Raw genomic sequence first — 19,424 nt, 5'->3', positions numbered from 1 at the left:
GTCATTTTCACATTCCCGTCATGACCTCGGACCGCAGTCAATCATTGAAATGTTCACGATTTAGCCTTCGAACTTAAGATGCTAGTGATGAAACGATCATTCACACGTTTATAATTTCGAGATGAAAGTGTGTATTCTAACGTGTTATTTCTGGTTTTAATATGTTTCGTTGTGGTTGCGAAAAGTAAATAAAAGTATGAACAAGAACACATCCAGTTCCATCTTCCTGGATACATAAGAAGGCAAAAGTGGTGATGCGATTCGACTTCGATCGGCCAATTGCAAATTCCCGCTGCGAATGGTACAACAGTGTCGAGCGTAACCTCGTGTTTGCCACATGTCGGTACAGTCCGTACAGTAACGCTGGCACGTGTGCCCTCCAGCAGTACACGGTCCGGCTAGGGTCATGCAACAACCCCGTAGCTCTCGGGGGACGGGAATTGGAAATGGATAGAAAATTGCAGTAACTGCCACTTGCCAGCAAACCGATTGCAGGTTGTTCCCATTTCAAGATAGCAAGATTTACTAGAGAAAGGAGAGAGTAGCAAATTACACTGAAAGTTTACTGATGTGACAATTTCTTCCCATTCGATCTCTCTTTCTAGCCCTCACCGTACGTTACCTGACGCGACGATTTATAGGCGAGTACAGCTCCAACACGGATCTCCTATACAAGCAAACGGTAACACTCGACAGCGGTGTGCTCGATGTAGAAATCGTAGACATTTCGGCAGAGAATGACAACGGATTCCCGGTGGAACAGATCCAGTGGGCTGACGCCTGTCTCATCGTGTATAGCATCACCGACCGAGGCAGCTACGAGTACGCCCAGCGGTCATTGGCCGAGCTGCGACAGCTTCAAAATGCACCGTCAGCCTACCTGGTCGGCAACAAGGCCGATCTGGATCATTTGCGTGAGGTGAGTGTACACGGTAGGGCTTTCCTACCATTGAACCCACTTGAGAGGCAGTTAATTGGAGGGAACTCCCACTCTGGTATGGGTCCAGGTTGTCCGGGTTGGTAACATGAAGAGTTTATGGTCGAAGATCCTGCAGGAAGGGATGGGAAGAGAAAGTAGTGAAAGTGTGCGTCCGATGACTACTACTTAGAGCTCAGCGTTCGAACACCTGGCGTGTTGATTGAGCACGATGTTGTCGTAGGCGACAATTGACTGCATCATGATGCAATGACCGCATGGTAACCGGTGCGTACCATCACACCGTTCCAGGTTGTTATTGGAATAATAATTTCCCAACGCTCCTGGCACTCCTTTATTGAAGTTCTCGTTGCCCTTTCGATCAAAAAAAAAAAACCTACGCCATGGTTCAGGAGTCGTATGTAACAAAGAGTTCCAATTTAACGCTCCGAAGGTTATTGCATCTAGTCCACTGACATTTGCATTTTGCTCGTTCTTCAATAGTTCAATTGCAGGTAAAAGAAGCGACTTGTCGTAACTTTCAGTTTTTTTTTCTCACTACGGACAGAACATTGATAATTAACTTTAAAACCATCGTCTGCAACGGCATCCCATCTGCCCCAAAAATTGAGACGAGTCTTACTTTCCTTTTCTCAGGGTAAATAGCAACTCAACCTTCAATGGTAGCGTCTGGATTATGTTGCAAAAAAGGTTCATTTTTCACCGTTTCACTGATGGGAGCAGAAGAGTAGCAAAAATTAAAAAAAAACCCTGAAGAAACAAAATGCCAAACGTTCGGTTGATGCGTACGGCAATTAGAGCGTGACGTGAAATTTGAATGGAACCTGAGAACGAAACGTGCGTCTGCGGTGGGAGTGTTTGGTAGTCGAGGAATTTGGTTGGAAATGTTGGAATCTTTTCTCCCTCGCCGTCTCAGAGAGAAGGTAATGTAAGCGAGATAGAGTTAATGGGAATTGCTACATTCGCGTAGTTTCTTCCTTCATCGAATTTCCAAACCATAGCAATTTGGATCGAGCACGGTTTTCATCGTTACGGATCATTCGATCGTTGCTAGCCCCGCATTTTTTTCTTTTCTGGTAATGAAAATGAAAATTGGTGCTCCATGCGAATCATTTTACACGAACAATCACGAAGTAGCGAAAAAAAAAATGGGGAGAAGAAATGAATTTTCTTAATACACCTGCTTCTTATTGCTGCACCATGATCTTGCTACCATCACCATTAACGATTGGAAGAGAAAATGCTTGCTAAAACATTCTCCACTGTTCTACATAAACATTCACGTAATATCATGCGTTCGCATATCGCACATATATGCTACACCGGGACTTGGAGGTCGTTGGGTTATTAGTGATTCCGTGAAAAACACCATGCGTCTCCATCGACAGTTTCAAACCTGCTGGTTTTGTGGGACAATGGAGTTTAGTAGCAAAAAAAAATCTGGGGAAGTCCCCGTGAATGGAATGTTCCATTTCACCTTTCAAACACGTGATCGTACCATGATGATCTTGACCAAGTGTGGAACCGAATTTCCCGAACAGTGGGTAGACATATCACTTGACTACGTTTTTTTTAATGTTGCCAGTGCAATAAATCTATTATCGATTGGCTGTAAAGTGGTCTTCGACGGGTCTAGGAACTGGGTTGGGCAGTGTGAATTCGTTCGCTAGCAACCGTCGACAACTCATGAATGTATTGATTGTTTTTTTAAACGATTAAAATGTTTCGCTTTTCCACGTTGCCACGGGTCAATGGAATGTGATAGATTCATCATCATAATTTTTTCATGGAATAATTTGATTTCGATGTTTACTTCCAAAAGTAAGCTTTTATGAACAAAAAATACTTAAATGTGTTTTATATTTTTATATTCAAACAATAAATATTATTGTATAATAATTACTATCTTATCCGCAAAACAAAACAATAAATTTAATCACCTTAGAGAGCACAAACTAAGCATAAATAATTTATAGTTTGTTGCATCACTTGTATTGGTTTTTATTCCGTTAGAATTATGCAGTAGTACGCCTCTGCAGCAGAGATAAATATTTAGGATGTAAAACGAATAACCACAAGCACGAGCACTAGTGGAACATTTTTGGGGGTAAAGGAATGTGCTATATTGTTTATACAAGCCCACATTCAACAAAAACGGGGAATTATTTATGCACGGATGAGTACGTGATCGCATGCACCGATGCACCGATGTGCATGCGCATCGTGCATGATCGTACCATTGATCAGTGGCTTGAGCAATCGATCGATTACAATTCCGAGAATCCGAGCTCACCATTCACCGTGCTTTGCTAAGGTTAGAAAATCCCCATGTCCCGAAAACAGCATCAAACCGGTTTGGCCTCGTTTCCGATGCACGGTGAGCCGGCATCTAGGCATGGTTCACCTGTTCGCAACGCTCGCTGCATTCATTAGTCACGGTTTGCAGCACAGGATGCAGCATTCGCATGAAATTAACGCCGCTAAGCAGCTCTTAAGCAGCGGAGGACAACAACTCTCATTAACACGTGTAATTTGGCAACGGATTTTGCAAATGAAAAACCAAAACCCAAAAAAAAAAAAACAACAAAAAGCCAGAACACGGTCTAGTCGATGTCAGATTTTGCAATGTCGACAGGCAGCCGCACGAAAGTAGCTTGTTAGTGGTTAATCGAAATTAATTATGATGCCAATCGGGTTGGCCGTCTTGAAACGTCGCGCGCCCAAGAACAGCTCCCCATCAGCGCGAGCTGACAAAAAACGGGGGAAAACCCCGGTCCGTTGTCGGACCTGTGTGTCGGTGGCGACATTATCCAGAGTGCTATCTGTTTGACCTAGTTTTTTGGATGAGCAACGTACCTGCAGGACGGAGAGCGCAAGGAAGGTTGTGTGTGGGTTTTTGGCCGCCAGCATGGGCACGTCGCAGATTCGCAGGCGATTAAGATGTCACCGAAGGCTGTCATACTGTCGCTAGTTTCGGTCCTGCTTTCGGTGGCAGTTCGTTAACCTTGGTCTTAGGGATACGGCCAATCGGTGCCAATTTGTTAGTGCACGACAGCAAAACACGAGATCGTGATCGTGCAAAAGGGGGTTTGTGGTAGGAACGGAATGAACGACCGTTTGACTAATGTTTTGTTTTCTAAGCTGCAAGCATTTGCCCAGAGCTCCATTAATTTCTCATCACTATGCCGGTCGCTTGGTCGAGATGTGTGTATGTTTGCGAGTATTTTGGAGCATATATTTATCAAAAATCAAGAGGAAAAGACTAAAAAAATAGACTTGTGACATTGGAATGAAGAAGTATGCAAAAATATTCAAGTTAAGCGAAGAGAACCTCTCCTGTACAGTGAAAACCACTTAACCTAGTTTCCGGGGTCGGTGTTGCTTCTGATCCGTGACTGTACTGTGGGAAGGAATTTGCATTTGTGTGTGTGTGTTTTTCCCTTTAAAATTAATAATAACAAATTCATCATTATCTCTTCTCGCTTTTAAAGGTTCAGGAAACGGAAGGAGCATCGTTGGCCGCATCGCATGCGATCGGCTTCTGTGAAGTTTCGGTCGCCGACAATACACCCGCACTGTACAAAGCCTTCGAACGTTTGCTGGTAGAATCACGGGCCCGCCCAGTAAAGCCACGCAAATTTTCCGTCAGCAAAATGTTTGGTAAGTTTAACTTATTTTACTTCAGTTACTTAATTTAGTAAAAGTTTCCATTTCAAGAGATTTTAATTTTTAATCGTTTTTTTTCTACTCTATTTCTCTGCATATGCAGGTACGCTGATCGGTAACAATGGCACACGGCAACCCCCGGTCAGCCAGGGCACGGTTGTACCATGTCACAAAGGTGAGCTGCACAAGTCGCGTGTGATGAAGCGGCGCCAGGCCTTCACAGCGACTGCCTCCCTATGACCGACGTCGACCACGGCCGAGGACAGCAATTAAACAAAGCAAAACGTTTCGCAAAGGTGTACCATGAGTAGAATGTGTGCTCAATCGGACGTGAATCTGTTTTTTTTTTCTTCTGTTGTTGCCAGGAGATGATCTAGTGAAAGGGAAATAAGACAAACGGCATGACGCTATGACGGGGCGGATGTTTGGGGGCTAAAACAAAATTTGTGATGATAGAAATAATATTGGAAGTGATCGTAAGCTCCATTCTTTCCCATCCCGTCATAATGCTTCTTGTACCCTTGTACTCACGGATATTCGATCGTAGAACAGAACCGGTGACAAGATTGGTTGAGTTCATTTGTGCGTCGATTCATCGACGAGGTCTTAATTTAATCCCATTTATTCCCATTTACTGTACCATCTCGAGGAACGCCTTTATCGTTTTAGCTAAAGGTAGTGAATCCTCGTCTATCATAACAGGATGCAAGTGTTTGTGTTTGTGTGTGTGTGCAGAAAAATCTTCGGGTTGATCATTTGTAAATCCTTCCTTGTCTGGAATCGATATCATCATGACATGATTCGCTTACAATTTTGCGCTTTTCCAAGGAAAAAAACAGTGAAATCAGTTTCCGCACGGAAAGGCGGGGGAAAACGCGCGACCTTTCGAATGGAAAATTTTCCTTCACGCGAGGGAGAATTTTCCATCCAATCGAGCCTCATTAGTGTTGCTATTGGGGATGCGCCAAACAGTATGTTGCGGCAGTTTCGGTGGCAATTTGTTTTTTTATTTTTTAAAACAGTAAAAAAGCAAAAGATAGGATATTGGAGAAAAGACAAATAGAACTAAAAACTCGATCCCCAAAATCAGGCGATAAAACGTTGTTCCACGTTGTGGTGATAATTATGTTATTTGTTTTCCACCACTGTGTCTGTTACCAAGCTCTCCTTGTTTTCCACGAAACGAAAGGATGAGTGAAAACGCTTTATAGGAATTTGTTGTTTTCGCATCATTTGCTAGCGGAAAAATTATAGTTGGAAAAAGGGCATACGATAGCGATAACCTCTCCACCCCTGGACGGGGATCACCTTCCCTTTTTGGGATGTAATCAAGTGCATGTGTTTGCATGGCATGGCAGAGCATATGGGTGGGTGAATGTAATTTTCCACCTCAGAGCCGCGGTAGAAGGTGTGATACCTTTAAGATGAGACGATTATGGAAATTTTCCATTCCTGTTTTTTTCCTTGTGACTGTGGCAGGGATATAGGATGTTGGGGAGAGTTGTTTTTCCCCCGAGGGACAGAAAAAGATGAAAAGACTCAATATTAAGAGTACAATTAATTCTTAATACACAGCAAAATTAACAGTTGGCTCATGACCGTTAGGCAGGTCATTAGATTTCAGGATATATCGCATTTTCTTCGATAAAAATATCGTTACGAAAGGCAGCTCATCCTAAAGCGAGTGTCAATTAGTGAAGTGAATATATTTTAAGCAATGTTTATTGTTCAAAAATCATTTCATAACACTGCCTAATTTCCAAATTTAAAAACTGAGTCAAATACCAAACAAACAATCCATAGGAAAGCGCGTTTCCAATCGCTTCTGGGACTAATGATGCGCTGATTGGTTCGATGGAAAAACGGTTGTTTTTTTAAGTCGGAAAATTTATTCCTGGTAGTTTAAACCACCACCTTGTTTCACCTGATAAAGCCTTTGTTTTTGCTGCAAGCTGCGATGGAATTAGCAACAATGTTTAAACGAATCGTCACCCAGCGTAAGGTTTTATTTTCCAGCTAATGATTGTGACCCCCGGAGGGAGAGAAATTTACGAAACTTGGTTGATATTTTGTTTGTAAATAATGTTACAAAAACACCCCAAATTGCTTGTATTTTGGTTGGAAGGAAAAGATTTACTATTTTCTCTCGATTATTATTCAACTGAACGCACTATAGTTACTATCGCGCGACGACTGACGTTCCCGAATTAGGAACGCGAGTGTATTTTTACACCCGAGGCTGTATTTAGGCCGTTCAAGACACCTCCTCTTCAAGGTGTATAGAAGGCTCAAATCAAATGTGAAAGCGAAGGCGTGTGTGATCTGTACCAATCTATTTCCAATATTGGAACCGCCTGCAAGCCTGGAGTTACGAAGATGTCTTTATTATCTGCCCTTCGAATAACTGTTTGAGCAACTGGGCAAATAAATATAGCATCTTATTTGCACGCAACGAACGTCATTTAATAGCGACCAAACTAAGGATCGGAATAGCAAAAAAAAAGTTGCCACTAAAGTGTATCGGTTTCTTGCAGATATCTTCTCGAAAAATGGGAATGCATTGCTTTCGTCAGCTCTTTGTAAGCTTACGGTTTGACGCAAGTGCGCAATCCGTCAAGACCGGAATGAGGGTTAATCAGGGTGTAGTACCCTAACCCAAAACCCTTAGCATTTCCTTCCACCGTCCCAGACCTGTCAGTGCCAGAGATCTATTCAATTTCCAACAGTCCCGTCTGTTTGCCCCCTGAGGGAGGTACTGCGAATTCGTCTGGTGCAGAGTACTCTTTACCTCGCAGCGAAGGTGTACGCGTCTGTGTGTGGTCGCGCGTATTAGACCGTCGATGAGTTCGGCTGTGGTTTGACTCATCGTAAAAATAGATCCCACCCTACCTACCCGTGCAGGTGCGGTGTATGGTGATTTTTTTTCTCTCTCCCCTTCTTATTTTTACATCTTTTTGGCCGGTCTAATGGCAGGGCCCGGGTGTTTTTTGCTTCACCGGAACCGATCGGTGGAAACATACAGTGTGACAAACGTCATAGCCGGTATGGGGGCGCCACGTTGGTCGGGTGCACGGGTATTGGCATTTCCGGGCCACGATGAAGATGGTACTAAAAGCCGAAACAGAAGAGAAAAAAGATGCAATAGGAGAAACAGTGGGAGAACGTTTAATTCCAGCATATGCTAACCGTACGTCATGCGGCTGTATAGTGGCATTGTTTTGAACAGGCCTCCTGCCTTCTGTCGGATGGGTGACGAGTTTTAACTATTTTTGAATTCCTTTCTCTCGCGCAGAAAATTATGCTTGATGGGGATGGCGTTCATTTTTTTTTGCCAACGCATCCTCAGACGTCATCAGGGAAGTACGAAGGAAAACAAACAAAAAGATAAATTGAAAGACTTTCTGCCGCTGCTGAACGGTGATCGCTTGCTCGATCTTTCTTTCGATGCGTTTGTGTTGTTGTTTTGCTACCGAAGATGAATGAGTTGTTTTTAGTGAGTGTTTTTTTTTGGAAAAAAATCATTCATAAATTCATGCCCAATGTACCGTTGTGGTTTGTGCAAAGATTATCAATTTGTTGATAAAACGAAGTAGAAAAAAATGGCGCCCAATAAATGATGATGTGTTTATAAAGATTTGCAAAAACCGATCAACTAACAGATGTTGTTTTGGAAACATTTTCCTGGTCTTTTTATTTATTCTTTTGTTTTGAAATTAGAAGCTGGACATTGATTTCCAGATTGGTGGAATGTTTTGAGAGTATTTTATGTATGTTTTTTTTTGCAGTTGGACAACATACGGAAGGGAAGGATAAAGAATATTTTCAAGTAAGGCTGTGAGTAAAGTTAAGTTTTTTTGCTCGTTTTGAATTTCTTCCCTTACTTCCTGTTCAGTTTCATGTCTAAACTGTAAATCCTTTTGAACAATATTATATAAAAAATAGGCAAATGCCTTTTTATGGTTTGTTAGAATTCTTGCCCACACTAACTACAACTTGCATCCTGGTTTTGTTTTTTAACAAAAATTATTCTTTTCTCCTAATTTTTCAAATCCCATTCACCCGTACAACATATATCTCACGTTAATGGATGTCAATGTTATGGAAAAAATAAAATGCGATAAAAATTCCCACTACAGGAAATGAAACGTAAGGTTAACACATAGTCTGCTTCACGCGTGATGCATAAACACATTTATCTTCTGCTAAGGAAATAGGAAGAACATAATAAATTCGATAACTCGTAATAAGAAGATAATTGTGAAGCTAGTAAACGATACAAATAAAACACTATTTCGCCACTGTGCCACCAGTGTGAGCCTGATATCAAATTATATTTACCACAATTCAGATAGCAAAAAATGATTAATCGATCAAGCTGGAGCTTATTGTTGATATAAGCGAGGATGAAAAATTAAATAACAAATATACCAGCGTACTTATAAAGATATACAAATGACGCAAATAGTTAGCAAAAGCGAAAGAGTTCTAAAACAAGCAGAGTAAAGGCGTGAATCAATTGTTCACCAATGATTGCTCAACTATTGTTGAATAATATAAGCACGCTCCTTTGATAACAAATCGATTAAGCTAATGATCAGACCAAGTCGCTTGATTCATTTGGTGCCACTTCCATTTCCTTCTTAACTTCCCATCAAAAGAAAACTCCCAACGAACTGAGACGCGCTCTCCTAGAGTAATTTCACTAATTGATAACATCCTCCCCGGCATTCTTCCGTGCTGAAACCGATGGGGAAATGGTCTAGTTAAGGTAAGCGTGATTGATAGCATTAATATATCCGGTTAAGGTTGGAACCGTTGGGAACGTTCCGATGGGCAAATGTGTCAAATAATCAAGTGAGAATTCGAATAATAAGCGCGAACGCATTTTGCATGATCGATTTAATGTTGCTTTTTTTCCTTTATCTTTAAACGATTCGATAGCTTTGCTGATGGATAATTGCGATCATAATATAAGCACCCGTTCTTGTATTATTAACTGATAAGTGTTGGTAGAATGTAAGCGATAAGTGACGGTGTTATCAATTATGCATGCGTGGCCAACAGGGACAATGGTCCGTTTTAAGATCGATCATTGTTTTTCGTTTCAATATCGGTAAAATAAAGTTTAGAATTTGTACTAAAGAATGAAAAATGAATTAATTGGTGTACTGTTTTGTTGCGAATTCCGAAAGAAATATTATAGCATTAAATACTATTTTTCTTCTTCTTCAGGGAATATAAAATGGTAATGTGCGGATAAAAACGCCTCATGACCCTCATGCAAATGATGGACTTAATTTTGTAAAATTTTCCACAGAAACCGAGGTAAACGTTTTCCCGGTGCGACCGTGGAACAATACATATACATCCCTCTATAATGATGCAAATGTTGTGTGTACTTAAGGTTTTGCAACGAGGTCACATCAAACGTGATATGCACTAGGACCCGTTGAACTGCCTCTAGGTCACCGAAGTGGACCAACGCGCTGTCACGTTGCGCTAAGTTCTCCTTCCACACGTTAGCGAAATTTTATGTCCTTCATTATCGGGCACATCCAACCAGGACGACCGTTCATTAGGTGATATACATCGGCGCGGTCAACCATCGGGATGGATGATGGTGTTTAACAAAATAAATATTTAATTCCGTATGAATGTGTATGCAAGATAACGCGCTTTGATGCGGACCACGTGCATTTATAATCGAGCACTGATCACATCCACGTGATTTAGAGCGGGAAGATAGATGGCCATAATTCAATGCTGTGCCATTAACCTGAGTAAATGGTTTATTAATCTGCTAATGTGATTGATAAATTATGTCCTCAACAAGAACGATGAGAAAGCTTGAAAATCAACTAAAGTGTAATAGAGGCGACAGAATTAATGTTTTTCTTGTAAGTTTATTAACTTGAAAAAAAAGAACAATATCCGGGAAGAGCTTACATATTTATATTTTTATATTTTTAATACTTTTTTTCACAAATTTTTTTTTATGTTCACAGTTATGTTCTATAAATCTGATTTTAATATTCGACAAAACAGAAGTAATTAAAGTATTAAAGTTGTATTCTTCAATATTTTTTTGAATCTTTCATAAAACAATTCTTCAATGTACGTATTTTGAAATCAAATTGTCATATTTCAGTGCAAAGTTATTCAAGTTTGAAACCCTGCATTATTCCTGAGTAGTGAAATAAGTCTCAGCGATAAATATGTTGTCCAAAAATGTGACGAAAAGATTAAAGTCACGTAAGTTAATGGTCAGTAAAATTTTTGGCTACATATTTTAGGAAGAATGACGAAGGAGTGTAATACAATGAAGAGATCTGGATAGCATGCACTAGACTCTCTAAGCTTCTATGGGCTTGTCACTCCTACTAGGCTTTCGAGAAGCACTCAGAAGGTGTGGTGTGGTTTGAATTGAGAATAAACAATACCGGCACTATCATGCAACGAATTAGACTCGCTAGTAGTCGTCGCGTTGGTCACGTAATCAGAATGACACCGAACAACTAAGCCCTTAAAATATCCTGATTATAGCGACAGATAATTCGAGAGCGGTTCGTTTACTGTTTTGACACTCACTCCTTGCCTTATTTAAACCAGACCAGTGTTTTCATCCTTCTCATTTAAACAACATTAAATAATACTTATTTAATTAACCCAATTTTAGCACGCCTCAAACTCAACCGTTCCAAATTCCATTGTTTATCGCATCCACAAAACAAAGTGCAGAATTCGTACAAGAACAACGGTTGAAATTAATTTATTACGACGCCATTGGTGTTTTTTTTTGTTCGTTGTCGTCCATAATGCACATCAAAGAGCTAATAAGAAAAGTGGACGATTACGTCTTCGGGTAGTGAAAATTGGCACCAAAACTTTGCCACACATCGTAACGTACCGATATATCGATCAAACGCGAACCGAACGATCGTGAACAATTTCACGTAAGCCTCGTCACACCTTTCCCTTATGTCGCTACCTTTGAGAGGCTTCGAATAGCTCGGAAAAAGCTCGTGGAAAACTTTTCCTATTACGTATTACTTCTGTTCCCGTTGAGTTGAGATGGGCGCGCGCGTGTGTGTGTCTGTGGTTTTTCTTGTTTTTGGTTTTGTAAATGTAGCATGTGTTTTCATTGCTGATTCAAAACGCAACCAAAAACAGTCTCACCACACAGCAAAAGGTTCGCTTTCCTAGGCAAAGGAAGTCCGGTTCATAACATCCTTCCATCGGAGCGAGTTACTAAACAGGGAGAGAAAGTTTATGTTTCACTAACTGGAAACAACTTTGTCCTTCACTCGGAAGCCACTGCTGCTTGGTCTGCAGAAGGCCTATAACTACCGGAGGGAGAAGTTTTGTCAGGATGCCAGGAAGTAGCCAGACAGTTAGGTAAAGCGAATGTTTACGGGTGCTTTTAGCCAATTATTTATTTCTGTTTTTGTTCACCATTACCACATACGTTTTGTTTTGTACAAAAGGTTGTTTTTTCACTTTAAGAATTTAGTTTGCTTATTTATTGTTAAGAAAAAAAAAATTGCTAGACACTTTACTATCTTTTCCCTTTTTTGGGAAAGAAAGGAAAACACATTCTACAGGTGGAATGGGATGGAAGTTCTTCGACCGAAGTAAATGGTACATGAAATATCCATTACGCGCACACGTTGCTAGCAAACGGCGTAAAAATGCGCACTAACTCGTCGGGTTCATCAAGCGGCCACCGACCGCCAACAGTAACGGATGGGCTCAAAGGGAATCAGGCTTTCGGAGAAAGCTGCTGTGAAAATTGCATTACAGCCTGATGCTTTACAGCCCACGTGATACGCCGGTGGCAACATCCGAAAGGGGCACATATCCTATCTCACCATACGAGCACGTGGCATCGAGCATTGCTTGATGTTTGCAAGGCAATGAACCCGCGCGGGGGAAAGTACAAACACATAAACTTTGTTTTTATTAGATTTTTTTTCAAAAAGTCATAACTTTAATTCGCAATCGAAAATTGATGCTTTTGGAGGCATACACATACGCAATGGAGGAGAGAGAAAAAAAGCTTCCGCACGTGCTCGTGTATCTAACTGTGTTTGTTGCTGTGCATTTATTTACTGCACTGACTCTAAAATTTGACTTCCCTAATAGGTCATCACATGCACACGTGCTATTTTTATCATCTGCTTAATCTTCTTACCACGTGTACGGTTTGTTTTTATTTCCCATGTGTTTGGAAGTTTTTTTTTACGTTTATCCTTTCGGATGTTTGGCTTCACACTGGACAGCTACTGAACAGCTCAGTCGAACATAATTTGCATCAATCCAAACCCACTTATTGCTTTTGGATTCTTGAATACTTATATGTATGGACTTCTGTGTGTATATATGCTAGAAAAAAAGTAATTTGCTGGCCTAATTTATTGACGGGAAGAGTTTCCCATTTGAGAGTATGGACTAGTGATGGGAAAATTGGAGAAAAAATAAGAACCTTTTTTTAAATTGGAAAAATAGGTGAGTTTTTATTTTTTTAAAGTAAGTACGTATAATTATTGTGAATGTAAATACTTATTCTAAAACAGAAGAAAGGCTGTTAATTCGAAAAAAATCATTTTGTGGACATTTTACAAAACATTTTTTAAATTTGCCAATCTCCTAAGTCGAAAGCCTTACCTTTTTTTTTTGGATAGTTATCAAAATTTTATAAATTGATTTATTTTAATGCCAATTGGTTCAAATAAGTTTCTTTTCACTCAAATAATGCTTTAAATTGAAAAAAATTGAAAAATTGTAATAAAATATCAAAAAAATCTATAAAATTTCCTATCTCCTAGGCTCATTTTTGCACCAAGTTTTGCCTACAACTCTCGTCGATATCCAACGGATCATCAATCTTTAACTTGTGGTCGATAGATGGCACCAATGGCTATATTTTCTTCTTGGACGGCCATACCCTCAGATGTCTGTGCCAGAAATTATCCGAGGAACCAAGTTCCATACCCTGTTTGAGAAAATGTAAAATTTTCCTCATTTTTGAGCAATTTAGCAAAATTTATAAATGTGATATATTTGAATGCGAATTTGTTGCAATAAGTTTCTTTTCACTCAAATAATGCTTTAAATTAAAAAAGAATAAAACTAACTAAAAAATAAAAATAAAATTTTCAACTCGAAAATTTCATAAGGCTTACCCCTTACCGTTTTTTGGGAAATAAGCAGAATTTATAAATTGATTAATTTTAATGCGAATTTGTTTATATATGATTCTTTTTACTCAAATAATGCTTTAAATAAAAAAAGAATAAAAAATAACAAAAGATTAGAAAAATTCTAAAAATTTGAAAATTTTTAGGCTTTTTTAGGAAAGGAAATAAAAATAAAAAAGGAAATTTAGTTAAATTTAAAAATCAATTTATTTTAATGCGAATCGGTTGAAATACGTTTGTTTTCACTCAAATAATGCTTCAAATAAAAAAAAGAATATAACTATTTTTATATTCTATAAAATACAAACTATTTTTGAGAAAATGTATTTCTTTTTTTTGTTCCTTTAGAACGGCCTCTGTCTGTCCATGTTACGGAGAGACGGTCCGGATGGGATTTGATCCCCAGTCCTGCTTTGTGGGCCGGCGCCGTCACATACACCGCCCCCAAATTGTATATTTTTATGAGATATGAAATTCAATATAACTAAGGTCAGTTTCTCAGCCTCACAAATTACCTTTATGAAGTATTATTTCTTAAAGATCAATTTCTCACTTTCCCATATCGTTACGTTGTAGTTAGACTTTGTCATTAGACCATCCGCTCGTATGCTTTTCTGTAAATGCCACCCTGACGCATTGGAAATATCATTCGTACACATCCAGCGGCCGTCGGAGACGATGTTACGTAAACTGCACGCAATCCATACTATCTCATTCTGGTATTTCGTCCAGAACCGCATCCACTCCATACCGCAAATTCTAGCAGGAAACCTCTCGCAATCGGAAAAGGTCACCATCGACTGAACCTTTACAGTTGGGTGTCCATTTTGTACGGTGACACACACGCACGTCACGACAGTTTCTGGATTGTGCAATCGATATCGATAGTTTGTAGTACGTCCGAAAACATAAGATGCAGACAATAGGTTTCAGTTGAAACTTAAACTTGAATGTAAACTTTATTGAACTTATTTAACCTTGCAGAAATGGTAAATGCACATCAGCCAAACAAGGGGGGATGAGATTTGTCGCGGTAAACAATCTGCTTCAATCAATCCACCGTGCGAAACAGTGTTTAAACATTAGTAATCACATTTGGTCTATTTAGTCTTTGCGTCGAGGATTGAAGTCTTGTTGATGAGTATCCCTAATCGGTATTGGGTTGAGGAAATAGCAGAGCTACGGATATGATCTATGGCACCACATCGAATGGCAGCGCACTAACGCAAAACAACGATCATCTTTGGTCTGTGTTTAGTTAGACAGATCCGACAGCAACAACTTTACAATGTTATCGATAACGTTCACATCGCCCAGTATGCTCATATGGTCTGCACCGGGGAACTCTTTGGTAATGATCGGTTGCTTCTGTTGCTTTGTCCACTGCTGGCATGCCTCGAGCGAACGAGCATTGACCGTACCGTCTCCTTTGCCCATCTTCAGTACGGGAGTACCACTGAGATCGTACGATTTTTGATAATCCAAGCTATGGTGGGAGAAAACGTTAAAAACGAACTCATCAGTTATTTGGTAGCATTTTAAAAGAAATATACACTTACGATTCGACCGTGTTAATGTTGCTACCGTACAGACAGTGCAATTCGACCCCCGGTGCAGTAAAGTTAAGCGCGTACGGAAGTGCATCTTTGCGCATCTCCCAACCGTCCGGAAAATCCAGATCGTCGAAAAACTCGTTCAGCTGGTTCATCGTATATATGCGCGACTGTGTACGTGCTAGTACCTCGTTCGGTTTCCAGAACAATGGTGACGGTAGCAGCCATGCCAGCGAAGGGTTAGTGATCTGTTCGGCACGCATCACTTTGCCGCTCAGCGCGAACGCACCCAGATCGTCTCCGATCGCGTATACCTTGAGGGCTTTAACACTGCCGGCCCAGGCTCCAGCTATCGAGATGACGCGCTTTATGTATTTTGCTTTCCATTGAGACGTTTGCTGTTGCAGGAAGTGTAACGTCATCGGAGCGCCCATGCTGTGCACAATGAACGTGACCGGTGTATCATGGTTCAGCGTGTACGACTGCTCGACTAAGAACTTAAGCGCGAGAAAATACTCCTTATGTTCAGCTTTAATGGTGGAGGAAACAAGGAAAATAAAACAGATGTGAAGAACTAAACTCATTTGGAATGAATTTTCATTCCAAAGGTGTACTTACTCGGTCCCTTCCGGAAGTCATACGGAGCACCAAGGATTGATTTGTCCCGTACGTAACCATTTGCGACGAGCGCATTCGCGATATTGACAAAGTACGCACCAACCGATGCGTGTGACGGATCAATCCATTCGACCGTTTCCGATTGACCGAAGCCTGGTACGCGCGTTACAACGCCGGGAGCGTTACGTGAGGTGCGCGTTACGTTATCATACTCCAGCCGAATGTTATCGATCCAGCAGTCGATCACGAGCGGCAACAGCAGTTCTTTATTCAGCCAAATGTTGAAGAAGGTGGTGGTGTGCTTCTGACAGAGGATCGACACCTTGCTGGGTTTATCGATCATTGCATCCATCTGACTTCCGCCATCGCCTGGTACTGAAATATGAAACATGTTAAATTAAATAAGTAGGAACATAAACGTTTTGTCGTATGATTTCTATTGTTATTTATATTCAATGACAATTTTTATTTACAAATGTAATGAAGGTAAAGCATCGTGTCCTGTTTACACTTTGTTACACAGACGCCAATGTTTGCCACCACCCGGGGTGGCACGATCATCATCCGATTATTTACGCAAAACTGTTTTCTTTATTTTCTACTCGTGACCGCTCGTGACTCACTGACCGTTGTTATGTTTTTATTGATAAGCGACCTTCCCAGTCAATCCACTCTTGCATTTTACGCTTCACACAAAGAATCTTCCGGATGCTTGAGTTGAGAGAGGCGGTAAAAAAGAAACACATACGAATACTTACCAAAAATAACAGGCGATAGCCTGCGTTCCGAATCAAGCAGATGGGCATACTTTCTGAACATATGCTTCATCGAACCCAAATAGGTGCCACCATGGTTGAAGAACACTCCAGCAGACAGAGAGCAACAACCGAGCAGCACAACGCAGTATATCAGCAGGAAGCGTGTATGCATCTTACTGCAGGTAGCAATAAATCCGAGACCAACCTTCACACACCTAGGAACGGATGAATACTATCAGAATGTGGTCACTTTCACTAATCTAATATTTTGGCCCTATCGATTCGCGTTACGAAAGAAAGCAAGCCGTAGGCAAATCAACCGATCGATATCGTACGAATGTTCACCTGCAAATACGTTAAAGACGGATTCCGCTTACCTTCCCTAGTGTTATGTACCCTTAAAATAACACAAAATGCTTAACACGCAAAAACCAACGAAATCCGTTTCAATGCACGCGATTCGACTTTTTCCGACTGTTTGTCCCGATTTGTGCTTGCTTGGGCGGATTCTTGAATGTGACTGGCTAGCGCAAAGAGTAGCATCGTCGATGGCGATAACAGACGGCCGATTGGCCCTCAAGGGAAGCCGCCGCGGAACTCGTGATTTGATAACAACAGCAAAATTGCTTACCTCGTCCTTGGCACCACGCCGCTTTAAAACCGTCACGCGTATAATCTGCTTTGTTTTACGGTTGCGTCTCACTTTTTGCCGGATTAAGGTGTGTTAACTTTATAGGAAAAATGTTCACAAAGAAAACATATTACCAGCACAGTTAATAACCTTTTTTCCTCGAAAAAGCTTTGAAATTGAGTACGATTAGTTGTTGGATGCGTGTTATTTACATTCGTCTGCTGTTTGATGGAGACGCTGCGCGTGAAATTGGGATAAACAGTACCGCTGTAAGAAAATTAATGCGTCAAATACTGCGGTACCAATTTTTGGTTCAGATTCGTCGAAGATTTATGCGATATTTTTCCTCGATGGATGCGTTTGTTATCATCGAAATCATGAAGGAATGATGAAAAAATGTGATTTTATTTTTTAAAACATTTGTTGTAATATACAGTACACACCATATACAATTAATTAAAATTTATATTACACGCAGCTATGACCAGAGCCTCAGTTTGTTTGACAGCTGCGTTTTGACGTTTGACGTTACAAGGTGCATTTTGCCAGTTATTTCTTTAGGCGGCAAACGTAAACAAATTTCTATACTCCGCAAAGGTGCTCGCAGTTGCTTAATTTCTCTTATTATTTAGATAATCTGTGTCACAATAGAAAGATTATTTCATTAATAATATCGTCAAGAATCGGAAAACATTGACCTCAAGCTTTTGCAGTGTAAATTTTACCTTGTGTCTACTTCGTACCCACCGGAACAAAACATCATAATGGATGATCAAGTTTGCCCGAGATGCAAAACGACCAAATACCGGAATCCATCGCTAAAATTGATGGTAAACGTATGCGGCCATACATTGTGCGAAAGCTGCGTAGAGTTACTCTTCCTCAAAGGATCCGGTTCCTGTCCGGAGTGTAATGTGGCGCTGCGAAGAAGCAACTTTCGTGTGCAACTGTTTGAAGATTCCAATGTCGATAAGGAGGTACAGATTCGAAAGCGCATTCTGAAGGATTTCAACAAAAAGGAAGATGATTTCACATCGCTGGACGAGTACAATGATTATCTGGAAACGATTGAAGAACTCGTGTTCAACCTCTGTAACAATATCGACATTATTAACACAAACAAACGGATCGAACAGTATAAGCGCGACAACCGGGACGTCATAATGAAGAACAAAAGCAAACTGAGTAAGGACGAGCTGGAGTTGGAACAGATCGTCGAATACGAGAAGGAACAGTTTGACCAACGGCGTAAGGAATTGGCAATGATTGAGGCGGAAAACCGGAAACAGAAGACGAAAAATAAGGAGGAGCTTATCGATTCGCTGATGGCAAGCTACGAGGATGCAAATGCGATCGTGGATAAGTTTACACAGAAAGCGGAACAGTCGCAGATTCAGCTGCCGAAACCGGTCGCTCCACCACCGGTAGCCAAGCAGACACACTTCTCGTCCGGCATTGCGACCGGTTTCCAGGGTCAGCATGGATTCCTTGCCGTTCCGAAGCTAGAAGAAGGTCCATTGTTTACGTATGAATCTCAGGGCTTCGAAACGGATGGTCCGGCACCACCTTCGTTGGAGGAAGTGATCGAAAGCGGCTACATAAGTCATATACGGTAAGTAGCTTTTGCTTATCACAAATCACAAGATACGCTAATCATTTAATGCTCTTTTTTCAGACTCGAAAATTTGGCCGAAAAAGCGGGTGGTTTCCAAACAAACATTTCTTGTCTACGGGCTATTCAAGAAGCATTGGCTGGATTGTACCACGGATAGGTGTAGATGTTAAAAAATAAATTTGCCTTACCTTAATTCGTTTGATCTATTTTCATTCAAAAAGAGCAGTGGACAGAATTCGAAACGAAGTGAAAATTTCACCAAAACCACCTGTTAATCTCGATTGGCACCAATACGTGAGCACCGATGAACCGATGTGAACTCTTCCGTTTGTTTCTTTTGCAAAACAGTAGCAGTAGTTGTAGCTGGTGTCCATAGCAACGAATATTTGACTAGTACTTCGTTTCGCTTGCATAACATGGCGGTAGTTACCTCCGAAACAGAACGCACG

The 19,424-nt window shown here is 40.7% G+C and overlaps 3 protein-coding genes across 5 annotated transcripts in view; 2 read left to right on the top strand and 1 right to left on the bottom strand.

Annotated features, from left to right (window-relative positions):
- LOC125764543 (ras-related and estrogen-regulated growth inhibitor-like protein) overlaps positions 1–9,759 on the top strand; it is a 28,376-nt gene extending 18,617 nt beyond the window's left edge. Inside the window, exons 3-5 of the mRNA XM_049428900.1 lie at positions 606–919; positions 4,429–4,597; positions 4,707–9,759. Coding sequence (XP_049284857.1) covers positions 606–919; positions 4,429–4,597; positions 4,707–4,843 — 620 coding nt within the window. The 3' untranslated portion in view covers positions 4,844–9,759. The remainder of the gene's footprint in view (positions 1–605; positions 920–4,428; positions 4,598–4,706) is intronic.
- Positions 9,760–14,727: 4,968 nt separating this feature from the next.
- Positions 14,728–17,584, bottom strand: LOC125764509 (phospholipase A2 group XV-like). 3 transcript variants are annotated; one of them, XM_049428848.1, is made up of 5 exons: positions 17,361–17,584; positions 16,730–16,944; positions 15,972–16,346; positions 15,360–15,882; positions 14,728–15,286 (listed from the first exon to the last, which is right to left on the bottom strand). In XM_049428848.1, exons 2-5 carry the CDS (start codon positions 16,899–16,901, stop codon positions 15,055–15,057), a joined length of 1,302 nt encoding a protein of 433 aa, XP_049284805.1. In that variant the 5' UTR covers positions 16,902–16,944; positions 17,361–17,584; the 3' UTR covers positions 14,728–15,054. The 3 variants fall into 3 exon arrangements, with proteins under 3 accessions (XP_049284805.1, XP_049284807.1, XP_049284806.1); XM_049428850.1 differs by lacking the exon at positions 17,361–17,584 and adding an exon at positions 17,075–17,333; XM_049428849.1 differs by lacking the exon at positions 17,361–17,584 and adding an exon at positions 17,107–17,333.
- A 334-nt stretch (positions 17,585–17,918) lies between these two features.
- LOC125764531 (CDK-activating kinase assembly factor MAT1) lies at positions 17,919–19,168 on the top strand. The gene is made up of 2 exons (XM_049428885.1): positions 17,919–18,972; positions 19,036–19,168. Exons 1-2 carry the CDS (start codon positions 18,125–18,127, stop codon positions 19,130–19,132), a joined length of 945 nt encoding a protein of 314 aa, XP_049284842.1. The 5' UTR covers positions 17,919–18,124; the 3' UTR covers positions 19,133–19,168.
- The last annotated feature ends 256 nt before the right edge of the window (positions 19,169–19,424 follow it).

The sequence above is a fragment of the Anopheles funestus genome, chromosome 2RL (assembly GCF_943734845.2).
Source record: "Anopheles funestus chromosome 2RL, idAnoFuneDA-416_04, whole genome shotgun sequence".
NCBI classification, from domain to species: domain Eukaryota; kingdom Metazoa; phylum Arthropoda; class Insecta; order Diptera; family Culicidae; genus Anopheles; species Anopheles funestus.
This window is presented reverse-complemented; position numbering and strand designations above follow the sequence as displayed.